At 53.7% G+C, this 17,966-nt stretch overlaps 1 protein-coding gene across 1 annotated transcript; it reads left to right on the top strand.

Moving 5' to 3' along the window:
- Window positions 1-8,046: 8,046 nt before the first annotated feature.
- IL9R (interleukin 9 receptor) lies at window positions 8,047-17,678 on the top strand. The gene is given in 12 exon segments (XM_041740528.1): window positions 8,047-8,074; window positions 11,704-11,817; window positions 12,130-12,241; window positions 12,356-12,534; window positions 13,086-13,231; window positions 13,431-13,681; window positions 14,191-14,265; window positions 15,585-15,641; window positions 15,643-15,667; window positions 17,186-17,452; window positions 17,455-17,491; window positions 17,494-17,678. Coding segments are annotated over 12 exon segments (1,476 nt in total).
- The last annotated feature ends 288 nt before the right edge of the window (window positions 17,679-17,966 follow it).

Here is a 17,966-nt window from a genome sequence, read left to right on the forward strand (position 1 = left end):
TTCATGTTCTTGGTATTGGCCACTCTTACAAATGGCATGATTACCTTCTCTGTTGTTGGATGAGCCTTCTGGTGTTATTAAGGCTCCCCAAACCCCTTGATGTCTGGAATCAGTCTTTGGGGCTGGGTTGGGCCAGAAATCAATCAAGAGTTAGAGTGCAAGAGCATGTGGGGTCCTAGCTGGTGGCAGTGCGGAGACTATGCTGGAATGCTGAATTGAGAGGGCCGTTAGCCTGAGGATCAGTCTCAGGATTTGTGTCCAAGATGTTGAATGTGGGGCTTGGGTCCAGGTGTCATTTCAGTCTCTCGTGCTCTAATGGCTGGTCTCCCAAATGGCACTATTTCCATCTATGTAGCATGCTGATGCTTCTGAGGTCCACCAGCATCCCAAATACCTCAGGGTTCAAGGCCAGACTGCAGTCTGGGTCAGTTCATAACATAATCTAGGGTTAGGATTAGGATGAAATAGCTCATGTGTTCCTAGTTGTTGGCACTGTGGAGACCGTCCTGGAATGCTGAATTGAGAACAACTATTACCCCAAGGCACAGTCTCATGTATTGTGTCCAGGGGGTCATTGAACGTGGGGCTTGGGTCCAGGTGTTGTGTCAATTTGTCGTCCTCTCTCTATTGGGTGGTCTTACAAATGGCACAATTTTTGTTTATGTAGCAGGCTGATAGTTCTGGAGTTGCTCAAGCATCCCAAATATCTTGGGGTTTGGGACAGGATTTTGGGCTGGACCATTTGGAAGCCAAATTTAGGGTTAGGGTTATGGCACAGGAATGTGTGGAGTCCTAGCTGGAGGCAGTGTGGAGACATCCTGGAGTGTTGAATTGAGGGTGGCCATTAGCCCGAGGCTCATTATCAGGATTTGTGTAAAGGGGGTCATTGAATGTGAGTCTCGGTTATGGGTGTTGTTTAGGTCTGTCATGCTTCTCTATTGGCCAGTATTGTGAATACCGACAATATCCATCTATGTTGCAGTCTAACATTTCTGGGGTTGTTTCTGTGTCCAATATTCAGTGGGGTTTGGGGCCAGGATTTGGGGCTGAGTAAGTTAGGAGCCCAATATAGGGTTAGGGGCAGAAGCTCATGGGGTTCTGGCTAGAAAGAGTGTGGAGACCATCCTGGAATGCTGAATTGAAGGCAACCATTATCCTGAGGCTCAGTCTCAGAATTTGTGTTGTGTAAGTGTTTAAAGTGGGGCTCAGGCCTGGGCGTCCTATCACTCTGTCATGATCTCTCTATTGGCCAGTTTAACAAGTGGCACAACTTCCATCTATGTTACAGTTTGACAATTCTGGGGTTGGTCCAGTGTCCCAAATTTCTTGGAGTTCACAACCAGGATATTGGGCTGGGTCATTTTGGAGCCCAAATTAGGTTTAGAGATAGGGTGCAGGAGATTTGGGGGCCCTAGCTTGGGACAGTGCAGGGACTGTTGTGGAATGCTGAATTGAGGGTGACTGATAGCCCGAGATTCTGTCTCATCAATTGTGTCTGGTGGGACATTGAACTTGGGGCTTGGGTCCATGTATCCTTTCACCATGTTGTGTTCTCTCTGTTGGCTGGTCTTCCTAATGGCATGATTTCCATCTAAGTTATGGCCTGACACTTTTGGGTCACTCTAGCGTTCCCAATTTCCAGGGTTTTGTGGGCAGGATCTTGTGGGCTATTTTGAGCCAAGTTTAGGGTAAGAGTTAGGGCACAGGAGCTTGTGGGGACCTAGCTGGAGGCAGTGTGGAGACGGACCTGGAATGCTAATTTGAGGGCAGCCATTAGCCCAAGGCTCAGGCTTAGAATTTGTTACCGGCAGGTCATTGAATGTGAGGCTCAGTTCCAGGAATCATTTGCATTTGTTGGGCTCTCTCTAATGCTGGTCTTCCGAATGGCTTGATTTCCATCCATGTTGGGGCCTGACCCTTCTTGTGTCAGTCTGGCATCCCCAATTCCTCAGCGTTCATGGTCAGGATTTTGTATTGGGTGATTTCTGAGTGTAAGTTAGGGTTAAGGTACAGGAGCTCGTTGCGTCCTAGATGATGATGTCAGTGTCAACACCGTCATGGAAGCTGAATTGAAGGTGACTGTTAGGCCTAGGATTGCACTAAGGACTTATGTCCAAGGGGTCTTTGAATGTGGGGTTCAGTTGTGAGTGTTGATTGGATTGTCATCCTCTCTCTAATGGCCAGTCTTCCAAATGGCACAATTTCCATCTATGTTCCAGGCCGACACTGGACACTGGACCCTGGGCTATGTCATTTTGGAGCCCAAATGAGGGTTAGGGTTAGGATGAATATTTTCAAGGTTACCTAGATGGAGGATGTGTGGAGACTGATGGGATGCTGAATTGAGGGTGGTGGTTATCCTGAGGTTCAGTCTCAAGATTGGTGTCCAATAGGTTGTTTAATGTGATGCTCAGTCCTGGGTGTCATTTCTATTTGTCTTCCTCTCTCATTTGGCCAGTCATCCAAATGGCATGATTTCCCTCTGTGTTTCAGTCTCAAACTTCTGGGGTTGGACAGGCATCCCAAAATCCTATGGGTTTGCAGCAAGATTTGGGACAAAATATTTTTCAGGCAAAAATTAGGGTTAGGGTTACTGAGCTGGAGCTCCTGTGTTCCAAGATTGAAGCCCTGTGCAAACCGTCCAGGAATGAAGAATTGAGAGCAGACTTTAGCCTGATGATTGATTTCAGGATGTGTTCTACAAGGCGTCATTTAATGTCTGACTCAGTACCGGGTGTCCTTTTGATTTGTCACCTCTCTCAATTCGCCAGTATTCCAAATGGCACAATCTCAATCTTTGTTGCTTGCCGACAATTCTGGCATTGGTTAAGGGACCCAAATTGCTTGGAGTTTACGGGCAGAGTATGGGGCTGGGGTCATTTCAGAGCTCGAGGTAGCATGAGGGTTAGTTGGCAGGAGCACTTAGGGTCCTTGCTGGGGGCAGTGTGGAGAGTGTCTAGGAATGTTGAAATCACAGCAGCTATTACGCTAAGATTTAGTCTCAGGAATTGTTTCTGGAGGGTCAAAGCACTGGGGACTCGTGTCTCAGGGTGCTTCCAGTCTGTGCCGTACTCTCTGTTGGCGAATTTCAATGTGGAACGATTTCCGTCATTGTGGCAGTGCGATGCTTCCTGCCGAACCCTCAATGAGGGACAAACCCCTTCCCCAATTCCGGGGGGTGCGGGTGTGATTGCTGGCCAGGTGAGTTCCACCCCTCATTGAGGGTTCGGCTGAGGGTACAGGAGCTCGTGGGGTCCTAGGAAGTGGTACGGTGCAGATCGTTCTGGATATTGGAATCGAGAGGAAGGCTAAGCCCTTGGCTGAAAGTCAGGTTTTGTGTTCAAGGGGGTCGTGGAAAGTGAAGCTCAGATCTGGTGTTCATGTGCCTTTGTCCTGGTCTCTCTATTGTCCGTTCTTCCAAGTGGGACAACATCCCTCTGTGCTGCAGGCCGACACTTATGGGGATGGCGTGGCAGCATACATGTCGGGCATTCTCGGCAAACATTGTGGGCAAGGTCCCCTCAGAAGCAAGATTCAGGTTCGATTTAGAGTGGAAGAGCCCGTGGGTGGGTCCTTGAGGGAGGAAGTGTGGAGACCCCCCTGAAATGTTGAATGAAGGCCGGCCTGTACCCTGAAGATGAGTCTGTGGGTTTGGGACCAAGAGGTGGTTGACAAGTGACTCGCTTCCGGATTCCTTTCACACAGTGTCGCTATCCGTCAACTAGCCTGCGTTTTCTGGTCAGCCATTGCCTGAGTGTTGAGGGCTGGGACTTGTGTCATCGGTGAGGTGAAGGAAATTCCTTGGGGTCTTCAGCAAGACCGTTGGTCTCAGAGATTGCAGCACGATTGTGCATCGAAAAGCTTGATCCAGAGTGGGTGGGGACACTGATGAGGCAAAGTGGGACCCCCTGGAATGCTGAATGGAGGAGGACCATGAGAGTGGGGCTCAGTCACAGGGGCAGTTTCCAGTGGCTGATGGCACATGAAGTCCAGGGGCAGCTGTCTTTCCCTCGGTTGGGCATGCTCTATGGGCCACGGTTCCAAATGGCACGTTTGTCATCTATGTTACCCTTTGAGCCCATTCTGATGCTCTGGCATCCTCCATCCCCTTGGGATTCGGGACCCCGGTTGTGGGCGTCGTCACTTCCAAACCTCCTGTAAGGATATCATTTGGGAGCATTAGTTTTTGGGGCCTGGATGGAGGCTGTGTGGGGTCCATGGTGGGATCATGAGTTGAGGGCAGCCGGTAGGCTGAGTGAGGCTCACTCTAAGGGTTTGTTAGCCCGGCGACGGTGAACCTGGGGCTGGCTTCTGTGTGTCTTTTCCAGTTGGCGTCTTCACTCTGAGGGGCTGGTCTTCCAAATATTCCGATTTCCATCAATGTTGCGGTCTAAAAGTTCACAGGTGGATCCGCCAGTGGAAACTGCTCAGGGGCTTTAGCCAGTACAGTTGACTGGACCATGTCTCAGCCCAAATAAGGGCTTCGGGACTGTGTATGGGAGCCATGAAACTTAGGGCTCCGCTCTCGGCATCCTCTCACTGTCTCGTGCACTCCCTGATGGACATCTCCTCTTCGGGAGAAACGGACCACTCTGGAGCAGTGGAACACGTCTTCCTTCATTCCGACGTCCCAATCTCACAGGCATTCGGACCCATGTCAGTTCGTGGAATATTTGGTAGCTCCAATCAGGGTGTGAGTTAGGGATCAGGAGGTCATGGAATTCTAGGAAGAGGCACTGTTGAGTCCGCCCTTGAATGCTCAACTGTGAGAAACATATAGCCTGAGGCTGGATCTCTGGTGTGAGTCCGAGGTGTTAGGAAACATGGGGCTTGGTTCCGGGTGGCCTGTGATTTTGTTGATTCATTGATGTATCGACATGGATGGATTCTTTAAGGAATCAATTTTCTGGATATACTTTGAGAGATAGCAGTATCTAAGGCCGTAGACACATGCTAGGGATGGGCAGGCTCTATGCCAGGAGCCAAAGGACTGACTCAGGTCTGGGAATCTGGGTCATGTCCTGAACGATACATACACGCTCTACCGCAGTGGGACAGGGCCCTCTATGGATTGCCTTTGGATTTGTTGACCTCTCTCCCTCAACCACTCTTCCAAATGGCACATTTTCCATGCATGTTGCTCGCTGAGTCTCCTGGTGCAGGTCCAACTACCCCCAGTCCCTGGGGTTCGCAGGCAGAGTTTTGGGATTGTCATGTGGGACCTCCAGGTTGGATGAGGATTAGGGAGCAGGAGCGCTTGGGTTCCTGTGTGTGGGCAGTGTGGAGAGGGTTTTAGGATGCAGAAATGACAGGGGCCTTCGCAGTGAGCCTTCCTCCCTGAAATTGTTTCCCACTGACCCTCAGGAGAGTCCGTGGACTGGGGACTTGTGTCTCAGGGTGCTTCCAGTCTGTGCCGTACTCTCTGTTGGTGACGGTTCCACATGGAATGATTTCCGTCTCTGTGGCAGCTTGACAATTCCTGCGGCAGAGGGCTTCCCCAATTCCCTGGGTGCGGGTACGATTGTTGGCTAGGAGAGTTCCTACCCTAATTGACCTAATTGAGGGTTTGGCTGAGGGTACAGGAGTTCGTGGGGTCTCTGGTGTGTTGAGAATAGTGCCAGTGGGTTTGTGTGTGTTTTGATAATCTGCTGCGGTGTTATTCCATAGTAAACAGTCCTTTGGCATCCAATTTGATGATTCAGTAATCTATGCTGTGCCATTAAAAATGTTATATTCATGGTTCACTTTTGTTGTTTTGTCATGATGGGTATGCATTGATAATAGGTTAAAGGAAAAAATGTACCTTTATATTTATATGGCTGCTTCATATTTAGAACTGACTGGTCATCGTGATTTTCCAGTATTCTCCCTGGATCCCTCCCATCACCCAGGAAGGGCACTGGATTAACTTCCCCAGATGTCTTAGGAGTTTTTCTTGTTTTCTGCACTATTACGATGTATTCTTTTTTTTTTTTTTTTCGATGTATTCTTTTTATACTGTGTTTTATTATATGTTCTCATTCATTTGGGGAATATAAATCATAGTGAAAGGGAATAGAAGGGAAGGGAGAAGAAATGTGTAGGAAATATCAGAAAGGGAGACAGAACATAAAGACTCCTAACTCTGGGAAACGAACTAGGGGTGGTGGAAGGGGGAGGAGGGCGGGGGGTGTGAATGGGTGATGGGCACTGAGGGGGGCACTTGACGGGATGAGCACTGGGTGTTATTCTGTATGTTGGTAAATTGAACACCAATAAAAAATAAATTTATTATTAAAAAAAAACCTCTGCTGTTTCCAACCTCTTAGTCCTGGGAGTGTTGCCTATCAATTACTTTTCCTCTTAAGTATGGGTCACCTAGTTCTGTTTATTCACGTGTCTAATACTCTTCGATTTATCTTGGCAATTGTGAATGATATAGATTGTAGATACTAGATCCTGTTAGGTTTCTCTGGAGAGTGTTGACTTTTTATTTGTATTTAAAGCAGGCTGTAAACTCTGTCTCTGATATAGGCAGCAGCCCAAACTTCTGTTCAGGTTGCTTAACCTTAGCTGGGTTGCTTGGAGTTGACCTATACACATGTAGTTCAGAAGTCATCCAGAGACTTTGGTAAAGTTTGTTTGTTTTTATTTTAGGAAGTAGAGTTTAGATGTAGAATTTGGTGCACTCCACCCCTTCAGGATTTCCTCCCTTTCCACCCTTTGTGGTTGTGTTGTGGGTTGTGTGGTCTAGGAGACTTAAGGTAGTAAATTCTAGTTTCAGCATCAGACGCTCTTCACTGGACAGGGAGCCTGCTTAAGATTCTTGCTCGCTCTCTGTCCCTTCCCCCTCTCAAAAAATAGATGTGTGATTTATGTTTCTCGCCATTCCTAAGTTGTTTCATGGGCTTGAACTTTTGATTTCATCTCTCTGTGGGTCCTGGTTGTTCTCAGACTCCAGAGCTTACTCCAGATGTTTTGATGCACAGAACACACACATGCATCCTGAAATGTGACCTTATTTGGGTACCCTAAAGAACACACAGCCAATAAGTAAATGAAAAGATGCATATCTTTACTAATAACCAGTGAAGTGTAAATGAAAGCAACACTGAAATATCTTTGCCTATCAGATAGGCAAAGATTTAAAAGACTGATAATGTACGCTGTTGGTGACTTCTGGTGGAGTAGATGGTGGTATGTTCTTGGAGTGCCACTTGGTAGTACCTGTATTTTAAAATGCTGAACTTTGAATCAGTTCCATCCCTAAAATTCTTTGTCCACAGGTACTCATTCTGGTTATTAAAGGTCCATGACCAGAATTGTTCACTGCCTTTGCTGAAAGTTGCATATATGCACCAGAAAGTAACATAATATGTCATACCTCAAAAAATAAAAATAGCTTATAGTGGCAGCAATCCAAATGTTCATCCATAGGATTATTGAACCGTGGCACGTACTACCATTAAAGGCAAAAAACAGGTTTTTATTTGCTGACCTAAAGGATGTTGAAAATAGCCAGAGGAACAAGGAGTCTGCAAAGCTCAGCAGAGTATGAGTCCATCAAACATGTGCATTTGTTTTCACGTCTTTGGAAGGATTTGGCCCAACTTCTCTCAGAAGCTCGCTCTGGGGTGAGATAAAGAGGACTCATTTTTATATTTTTCCTGTATCATTTGTTTTCTTTAAGAGTGCATCACTTTTGTGTTTAGCACCCTCTCCAGGGGAGTTTGTTGGAATGAATCTAACAGACAATCTGCCAATCAATGGACAAGTCACCAATGTCCATGTTTGGCAACCTTGGGTGTTATGGGGAATGAAGGGTCATCCCACCTCCTAATTCCCAGGTTTATTATTAGTGGTGGCAGTCGTCTGTCAGGCCCACTTGGGACAGCTGCTCTGCTCTGCATCATGGTTTCAGATGTGGGCGGCCTGTGTAAGCCTGCCATGGGGGGCTCACATCACTGCTCACTGCAGTTATATCCTGAATCAGACTGAGAGGCTTTGCTGCAAACACAGGAACGGTCATCTCCAGGTCTGGAGGGTTGGGTTCCCTTCAGACTTGCCATGGGACCCAGAAAATGCATCTGGGAAGGTGAGTCTGGCAGTCAAGTCAGCCTGAGCCGATGGCAGAGAGGGGCCGGCAGCCCGGGCCCTGGGAAGAACCTGTGGATGAACCTTGGAAGCAGTGGGGAGAATCACCCTAGTCTTACCTCCTCCAGTGTCCTTATCTTGGGTGTCTCCCAGAGACAGCATTTTGGCAATATTTGCTAAAGAATGACAGGCTGTCACTTCTAGGTGTGAGTATTCCTGGGCAGAGGGAAGAGTACTGAGTTTGTTAGGCAGAGTTTTTAGGTGTGGAAGAGACTTTTCTTCCTCAATAACTGGGCTAGGGTTGTTCTGGGGCCAGATGGTCTGAGCTGTAAGGACCATGAGTGGAGATGAGGTACCAGTCTTGGGGTTGGCAAAACACCTTAAAACCCTATGTCCTGGGAGGGGGGCCTTCGGGCAGAAGAGGAGCCAGAGTCTGGGGATCTCCCCTTGGGGCTGTGGATAGGCAGCAGGTGACGGTGGGATCCCAGAAGGAAGGTCAACTTGGCCAAGCAGAAGGGGATATGAGGGTTCGTGCTTAAGTCATGTCCCAGAGCACTCTTTCCAGGGGTCTGAAGCATTAACGCTATCTAGAGGCAAGGTCATCATTTCTTACCCTGTTGGGGCACAACGTGAATCAGACAGGTCTCCCTCTGGAAGAGCCTGGTATAAAGAGGCAGCATAGTTATGAGCTTTGCTGACGTGCCTACAAAGGAGCTATGAGGACATTTCGGGGCAGAGAAGGTCAGTTAACACTGACCTGTGGTAAGAGCAGGTGCATCATTTTCCTCCTTTTAGCCCCCAGGTCCCCCAGAACTGTGTCAATACCCTTACTCTAGACCTTTCCCCCAGCACTACCTGCTTCCTTGCTCCTGTCATGAGCTGACTGGCCTCGCCTGGGGGTGTCTGGTCTGGCCAGAGAGAGCTTGGTGAAGGAAGAGGCACCCGATGCTAAAGGAAGTCAGGCAGGGGGGATAGTGTGAGGTGGGTTAGGCCAGCAGGGGACCCAGAGTGAGCTCCACTGGCCCCTGTCCGCCTGTGCCCCTCAGACTTCCATCCTTGGCTCCCTTCTTCCTTCTGCCCTAGGTCCCTCCCCCTGTCCATGCCCACCTGAGGCCCACCTCAGCTTGTCTGTCTTGTCTGTCTCCACAGCTCCGGCCTGGTGTTGTTACCATGGCTCCCAGACATGCACCTCCCAAGACCCAAATACATGAGGGTTTGAATTGCTTCCTCTTTCCCCAGAAGAGGGAATAAAGTGCTAAATAAATGTCCACTGATATAGCAACCTCCAATCCTTTATGTCTGCCAGCTTTCTGAGTGGGTACGCGGAATGACAGGGATATCACTCCATTAGAAATGTAGTCTGTGTAAAAGGGGACAGTAAATGGATCAGGTGAAGCCAACTTGGGAGGTTGTGCCACAAGGCACCCTGCCCTGGCAGGATTCCCCTGGGGGCCAGGGTGGGTGAGGGGCTGTGTGTGTCTGGAGACCTGCCCCTGGGTCTGACAGTGTGTGTGGATTCTGAGGCAGGGGTCCCTGACTTCGTGGTGGGCCAGGAAACCAGGGTAGGAAAGCCGTGAGGCCCCAGCAGTCAGACCTCATGGGCTGGACCTTGGCCCTGAGGTCATAGAGGAGATGGGTCCTGAGAAAGGAGCAGAGTGCTCATGGGCTGAAGGCAGTGTCAACCTGATGGGACAAGGGCAGTGCCAGATGGTGGCATCAGCTGTGCTCCCCAGCAGGACTGTCCTGAGGGGGAGATACTGGCTTCCCTTCTCCTGCTCTGACAGCCATCCTACGAGATTGTCTAGTGTTGTCTGAGCTGTGACCAGATCTCCCGGTGTCCTCCCACTGCCTGTTCCAGGACCAGGGAGCGTGCGGATGGGGGTTTCTACAATGCCTGGCCCAGTGTCTGTAGTCAAATGTGTGGGTAGCCCCAAGGGGAGGCAGAGCAGTGGTGTGTGCCCTGGACAAGGTGGGCAGCTCCCAGGCTTGTGTGGACACTGGTTGAACATGTGCCGAGAATAGAGGTGCCAGGTGTTGGGGAAGAGTTGCTGCTCTCCTTGGTCTTGGCTTCTCCTCTCAGAGGGTGGCAGCCCCACCCTGCCCAGCTCGCTTTGTAGACAGAAGCGTTCTCTGTGGAAAGAGTTCTCAGAGGACAAGCAGGGACCATCCCACCATGTAGGTCTCTGCTCCTCGCCCAGAGTGGGTCCTGACACTGGTAGCTCTCAGCTGTCCCTGCCCTGGGGTCTGCGGTTCTTGGAGCCCCCCCCTCCCCCACCCCATGCTCTCAAACCATCTGCTCCTCTATTGGCCTGTGGCAGGGCTGGCCCACTTATGCACAGACAGAGGGGTCCCTCCACCTAGAGCCTGGGTCAGCTCTCAGCTGGACAGTGGCTGCTGTGCCTCAGACCCCCCACATCTCGGTGTTCAATCTGATCCTGTCATCACCATCCTGACTGTGGGCTGTGGTAGGCTGCTCCCCCATCTCCACCCTGTCCCTGCGCAGGAGGGGACAGATGCTGTTGGGGTAAGCTCGCTACAGCCTCCCGTGCTGTGGCCGCTGGTGCCAAGTGATGGGGGTGCAGTCTTCCTGAGCATGGATCTTAACAGGGGTCTGTCCTGTGGGCACCTGGACAGTCTCCTGGGCTGTTGACATGGCATCTGCTGCCTGAGCATGTGCAGGCTCCTGGAGGGCTTGCGTGCTGTGGTCTGTGAGTGCATCTGCTGCTTTTTTGCCTCCTTATCAGCCATCAGGCTTGCATAACCAGGATGGCCCTGCTTCCTGCTTAGGAACTATCAGCGCACCATCTGGAGCTACAAATGGGGTGATAGGACGTCAGCAGCCTCCCTGCACCCAGGCGCTTCCTAGCAGCAGCCCCTGTCCCCAGCTAAGCTCCCATCCCCCCAGGGATTCTGTTGCCCAGGTGGACCCCCCCACACCGAGGGCCCTGCTCTTCTGCGGTGCTCTCCTTTGTAGGGCGGGTAGCTCAGAACAAGGGTGCGGCCAGCCGAGCTGACAGAGGGGCAGCGCACAGCCTCTGCACTGCCACCCTCCACGTAGTCCTGGGTCAGAACACCAGAGTAGGTCTTTATTTGCGGGTCCAGCAGGGGAGGGCATGTGCAGATGTTGGCTGCGTGACCTGGGGCAAGGCTTTCCCCTCCCTGGGACTCGCTTGTTTGTAAGTAAGGACAGGGTGTCTACCTCGCGGGGCTGCTGGGGGGACACAAGTGTTTGATGTGTGCTGCACTGGGGCACAAGGTCACCCTGACCCCAGATGCCCTGTGTGATAGCGACGGGGGCTGTGCCGGCAGGGGGTGCCCATGCCAGATAGGATGTTTCTAGGCACACTCAGGCACACAGCGGGCTCAGAGTCCAGAACCCTTCAGGAGAAGTGGGTTTGAGGGCAGTGTGGCCATGAGTCTGCGCTGTGGCCAGCAGGTGTTTTGGAGCGTCAGTGTCTCAGGAGCACAGCTGAGCAGGTGGTGCCCCATCTCTGCACGGCCCGTGGTGATGGTACAGGCAGTGACCCACTCAGAGCTCGCGGCCAGGAGCATGCCCCATGGGGAGCAGCCCTCAGGTGGGTCTCATGGGGAGCATCCCGTGGGGAGCGCTCTCAGCCCAGTCCTTTGCAGACTGGTCCCTAGAGAGAGAGGCCCTGCTGCCAGAGTGGAGCACCTGGCTCCTGATCTGCACCTGTGTCAGCACCTGGGTCGGGCCCGGAGTCTCCATCCACGGGGAAGGAGGAGGTGAGGGCTGGCACCAGTGTCTGTGTGAGGTGGGTTGGTGGAGAGCTTGGGGGGCAGGGCTGCCATCTCTCACCCCACAGGGAAGGGTTTGGCGGGAAGGGTGCTGGGCATGTCCTCAGGGACCTGCCTGGACTTCATTCCCGCCCATGTGCTGGGGGTCAGAGCCCATCACCTCCCAGCCGTGCCGTGATGCCTTCTTTTGGGATCATTCTCGGGGGACTTCCTTGTCAGAGTGTCAGCTGCCAGGCCCTAACCCTGCCCTGAGGCAGCCACGGGGGTGGGGGTGGGGCTCCAAGCCATTACTGTTCCCAGGGCTCGAGGCTGGCTCTTTCACCTGCCTCAACAACAATGTCCTAAGGATTGACTGCCACTGGTCTGCCCCAGAGCTGGGTCAGGGCCCCAGTCCCTGGCTCCTCTTTACCGGGTGAGTCTGAAGGGATAGGCTCCATGAGGGCCATGATGGTGGGATCCCTGCGAGGGCAGCAGCAGGGCTGGGCTGGTGTCGTGAGCCCTTGATGCCGACCTACTCCCTTTACAGCAACCCCAGGCTGGGCAGCAAGCATAGATATGTCTTCCGGGCCAGCGGGTGCACTGTGGTGCTGCCGCCTGAGGAGGGGCTCGTGCCTCCCGACAACTTCACCATCACTTTCCACCATTAGGTGTCTGGGAAGGAGCAGGTCAGCTTGGTGGACCCACAGTACCTGCCCTGGAGACACAGTGAGGCCTGGGCTGGGGTACCTGGACAGGGAACATCTGAGGCTTCAAGGGGATTGGGAGGCAAGATCCCATTGCCCTTAACCTCCATGGCCCAGTGAATGTTCTCCATCTCTGCTAAGAGAGGCCCAGGGCTGGGAGCAGGCTGGGCCCCTGGGAGGGCAAGAGCCCGCTGCTTGCCGGAGAGGCAGGGCTTTGGAGGAGGATGAAGATTTAGTACTTCAGGTTGGGGCAAGGGTACAACTTGAGTCACTTGAAATGCACTTCAGTCATAGCAGGAGGGACTCCAGTAAGACACCGGCCGGCACTTCCATAGCAGCTTGTGAAGGAAGATGCGGGCAAGATTTGAAATCACCTTGTCTGGCTGCAGGGGCTGGAGGAACTCCCTGTCTTCGTGTTGCACCTGGGCCCTCCCTGGGAGACCTGCCTCCAGTGAGGCCCCTGATCTGGGAGGGGAGGGCTTTGACCATGTCCCCCCATCCCAGCATCTTTCAGACCTCCCAGTTCTGGGCATCCTGACAGACATGCCCTCATGTAGCCTCACTGTGTTTCAGTGAAGTTGGACCCTCCCTCGGACTTACAGAGCAATGTCAGCTCTGGGTCCTGTGTCCTGACCTGGGGCGTCAGTCCTGCCTTAGAGCCTCTGGCCGCCATCCTCAGCTACGAGTTGGCCTTCAAGAAACAGGAAGAGGCCTGGGAGGTAATGCTGGGCTGACTCTCTCTCCTGAGAGCAGCAGCTCAGTGCACCTGCATTAAGTGCGTGTAGGCCCGTGTGCTGTGCATGTGTACCTGTGCCCACGTGCATGTGCTCGGTCATGTATATGTGTGCATGTGGGTTCTTGAGGGTCAGTGGACCCTGTCTCACCCTCACCGCCTGCTAACTGCTCTCTGCCCCACAGCAGGCCCGGCACAGGGATCACATTGTCGGGGTGACCCAGCTCACCCTTGAAGCTATAGAAGTGGACCCTGGCTCCAGCTATGAGGCCAGGCTGCGTGTCCAGATGGCCACACTGAAGGAGGAGACGGTGCAGGAGCAGCACTGTGAGGCCCAGTGGAGCGAATGGCGCTAGTCTGTGTGCTTCCCATCTCCTCAGAGCCCTGTTCAAGGTGGGGGTCTCCCTCCTAGAGGGACTCCCCTCACTCGTGCATCGTACCGTCCCACCCTCTCACCCTCTTGGAACCCCCTCCCTGAGGCAGTCATGCCCCAGCTGACCACCCTCCCCTGGAGACAGAGTTTTAAGGAGGAAACAACCACCTGCTAAATGTTGGGCCTCAGAACCTGTGGTTGTTGTCTGTCACTGGTGTGAGTGTGGCCCTGGGTGGCACACCAGGCCTGTGCTTCTGTCTCTGGAGCCTGGACATTGTCCCTGTCCTGAGGGGAGGGCAGGGCTGACCCCCTGTGAACTGGTGTGAAGGGGTCTGACCCTGATGACCTTGCAGACGTAAGAGGTGAGGGCCAGGGGCGGGCGATTCATTAGCAGGCATGACACAATCCCTGTGGCCTATGAGCAAATTTCAGGTGTGGCCCAGGGCACTCCTAGGGGTGCTTTGCCATGTGTATTTGGAGGAACATCCTGGTGCCACAGAGGGCCACAGCCCTGGGCCCTTCCTTCCTGTAGGTTCTCACCTGTTCTTGCTTCGGGGATAGCCCAACAGCAGTACCCTTGTTGCTGTGCCCGTCTTTCTGCTGCTGACCAGCCTGACCTACCTCGCGGTGTTCAAGCTTTCACCCAGGTTGGTAGCCAGGGTGTGTGTGTGTGTGTCTGTGTGCACACGTGCTATTGTGCTAGCATGTCTCTGTGTGAGTTTCTGTGTGCATGTTCATGTGTGCAGATGTGAGTCAGTGTGTGCGTGTGTAGGTGTGTGGTAGGTGGGGCATCTCAGGCCAGACAGGTCATCGCTCCCCACCATCTGGTCCTGGATGGGGCGGGGGTTTTGAAGCCTCTGCCCTGGACCCTTGGAGAGTTCCCAGTTGATGGGTGTGTTGGGGGCCCTATGGCTCCAAAGAGGCCCAGAAGAATCCAAATTCATCGGGCCCAAGCCACCCAAGATCCTCATATCTGGCCTTTGGAGGTTCTCTGTGGTTTGCTCATGTTTAAACGCTTTCCACAAAAATGCAGTCTTGGGAATCTGCTGTGCTCAGAGTCCTGGTGAATGCCCCAGAGAACAAAACAGGCATGGCCCCGTTGGCAACCATCACCCCTGTCAGGTCATAGGAGGGGGCCCGTAGGAGACGGACTGGGTGTGGACTGGCAGCAGAAAGGATGCGAGGAAGTGGGAACGATAGAGTGGGGTGTTGTGGGGGGAGTGGGGGGTGGGGAAGGAGATGGCTGGGTGGGCTGTGGCGGCCGGACTTGACCTGGGAGCACAGGAAAGCTCTTGAACTACGTGAAACTATGTGACAAGGCCTGGTTTGTATTTTGAGAATAGATTTGAGTGGGGGGAGGACCCACCTGGAGGCCTTGGTGGTGTCCAGAGGGTGTCGATTTGCTTGGAGCCAGCAGGAGACGTAGAGAGGGAGCCATGTGGAGGGAATTGGCAGGCCTTAGGAAGAGAAGCCGAGGGGGCAGATGAGCTGTGACCCATGGAACTGAGGTGGACTTGCTACGTCAGAGTCCTGAGCCACATCTTTGTGGGGGGCCAGTGGGTCTGTTGCTCAGGGAGGAGTCAGGTGGGGCAGTGAGCTGCTCCTGGCTGCTAGGGACACACATGTGGCTCCCTCTGGGAGGAGCACGCGAGGGCTCTCCCTGTGGCCTTAAACCCACTATCGCAGCTCACCCTGTAAAGGACACGTGTCTTGGTGTAAGGAGCCCTAGGGGGTCATCAGCCCAGGAGGCTGCACGGGCACGTGCTGGGTCTTGCCCTGAGAGCAGGTCTGCCCCCAGCTAGAGGCGAGAGAGGCAGCAGCACAGATGAGGCAGGGCTGCCTCTGGCTGGAAGGGAGTGAAGCTCCCACGGGACCTCAGGCCTCCTGGAACTGGGGCCTCCGAGGATCCCCCTCCCCCAACCCCTTGGGTGTGCGTAGGCCTCCAGCTGTCCTCTCCTGGCCTCAGGATGAAGAGAAGCTTCTACCAGAACGTACCCTCTCTGGCTCCATTCTTCCAGTCCTGCTAGTGTGCACCACGGTGACTTCCAGGTGCATGCACAGCCCGTGGCAGGAGTGGGAGTGGGGCTGGGGTCACCCACAGGTCTGGCCTGCCCAGAATGTGGGCTTCGGCGGGAGCGGAGGCTAGTGTGGGGGCCTTTGTCAGTGCTTTGAGCTTTTTTTGGTATACGTAGTGGGTTTAAATTTACACACTGTGTCTCAAATGCATCAAAACAATTAGCTGTATTCTCTATCGCGGGTTTCTTTTTGTTTTGGAGGGAGCAGCCCCTGAAAGGTAGATGGTCATTTTGTGGTGCAGACTATGGTGGTGTCTTGCAGCTGCCATGTGTCTTGTGCCTGCTTCTTTGAAGATGTCTGTGGGGAGGGTCTGGTGCTGGTGCTGTCCTTGGGGCCCTCGGTGGTCTGTGGGCTACTGCTCTGGTGGTTGCTATGGAGCTCCTGGCCCTTCCTTGTTCCCCTGGGTAGCGTGCTGGCACCCTGGCCACTGAGCACACTCCACATACCCCCCTTGTAGTGCCCTGGTGAGCACCACCAGCGGGGTCTTCACATCAGACCCCTCCAGTTCCCTCTGGCCTGGGGGCTCTTGCGCTCTGGGCTCCAGCAGGTGGTTTCAAGTTCCCCACTGCGGGTGGAGGATGGCATGTGATGCTTCCTGGGGTTCTTGGGCCTGCTCTTCCCCAATCCCCCTGCCATTGCTGGGCTTCCCTCTGCCTCATCATTGTGTCTCTAAAAAGGGAGCCCAGAAAATAATTTAGAAAGGGAGTCCAATTTTCAGTTTTGGATTGTTGTACAAAAGTATAACTCGAGACTTAAAGCGGAGCATCTTGTCTTTGGTGGAGGCCATCTCCTTCTCTCAGGTGGTGGCCGGACCCCTGAGGTCATCTGGGCTGCACGCACCCAGCCCTCCTTTGGAGACCCATGTCACCTGCCAAGTTATTTAGACCCCTCAGGGGTGGGGTGGGTGTGGGGGTGGTCTGGAGCCATGGGTCAGCTCTCCAGGGAGCAGGGCAGTAACAGAGGGCAAGGTATGTGTGGTCCATTTGGTGGTGGTTCCTGGTCTCACCTAGGAAATACTTCCCTTTAGGAGGTGGGGGGCCTCTTGTGGCCCCACGGAGGGGTCCAGGTCTGCTGCCCTCAGCCCAAAGGTGCCATTCCCGACAGTGTCTCTGTCTGAGTGTGTGGGTGGGGGGTCCAGGAGAGGGGCACAGTCTCTGTAGCCCATGGAAGCGGCTGAAGCAGCAGCCAGGGACTTTCTCTGTCCTTGGCACCTGTCACTACCTGTACCCTGTTTCGGGCTGCTGTGAGCACCATGTGGTGAGGTGGGGGATTACTGAGGGTCCTGGGCTACTGATAGGCTGGCCCGTGGGGGTAAGATAGAATGTTCCGAGCACAGTCACTGTTTGGACTCTGGGCGAGGATTTCAGGAGAGCTTCTTGGAGGAGGAGGGAAGGACTCTCAGGAGTCCTTCCTCTTCTCTGCTTCCAGAGAGAGTCCTGAACATGCGGCCTGAGCCCTTCCCCTACCCCCACCCCATGCTCTCTGTACTAGACCTGGATCGGGGCCCACATAACTGGCCTGCTGCCGAGCCCAGACCCTGTCAGTTCCCCACAAGGAGCCTCGGAGTCCAGTGTCCAGGAGGTCATTGCGTGGCTGACCTATGACCCAGTGGATCCCTGGCAGTCAGTGGTCCCAGAGGACGAGGAGGAGGGCCCTGGTGCCGGCTTCCCAGGGGCTGTGCTGGGAGCAGGGCATGTGCTACATGGAGGGCAGCCGCCTGCCTACCTGCCGCAGGAGGACTGGGTCCCTGCAAGCACCCCCCCAGGGCAGCTCCCCCACAGTCAGAGGGCAACAGTGGTGACTGGGCTGCTCTGGGGGCTGCTACCCCTCTACCTTCCCAGGAAGCACACGGAGCTCTGGGCCCAGCCCGACTTTGGCCCATGGCCTTTCTGGTGACCAGCATAGTCTGGATGCCTGGCAAGGAAGTACCTGTGTGGGAGTCGGTCATGGTGAGAGGAAAGACCCTGCTGAATGGGTTGCATGAGGACCTCAGGGTGTTGGCCTCGCTCCTACCCTCTGCAGTCACTGGGTGTGATCTAGAGCTCCGACTTGCCAGCTGCATAATGTCCATTTTGCAGAAAATGGACCAAAGTCTCTCTGAGAATGGAGCCTCTGCACAGACATCCTGTCTGGACAGAGGCCAGCGGGTGACCCCTTCCTCCCTCCCCTCCCCTCCCCTCAGCATCCTGCCACTCAGCACCCCACCCTGGCCCACCACTTCCCTCCCTGCTTTCTGGCTTCACTCGGACCCCTCAGAAAAGATGGGTGTGGG

The sequence above is a fragment of the Vulpes lagopus genome, chromosome X (genome assembly GCF_018345385.1).
Source record: "Vulpes lagopus strain Blue_001 chromosome X, ASM1834538v1, whole genome shotgun sequence".
Taxonomy (NCBI): domain Eukaryota; kingdom Metazoa; phylum Chordata; class Mammalia; order Carnivora; family Canidae; genus Vulpes; species Vulpes lagopus.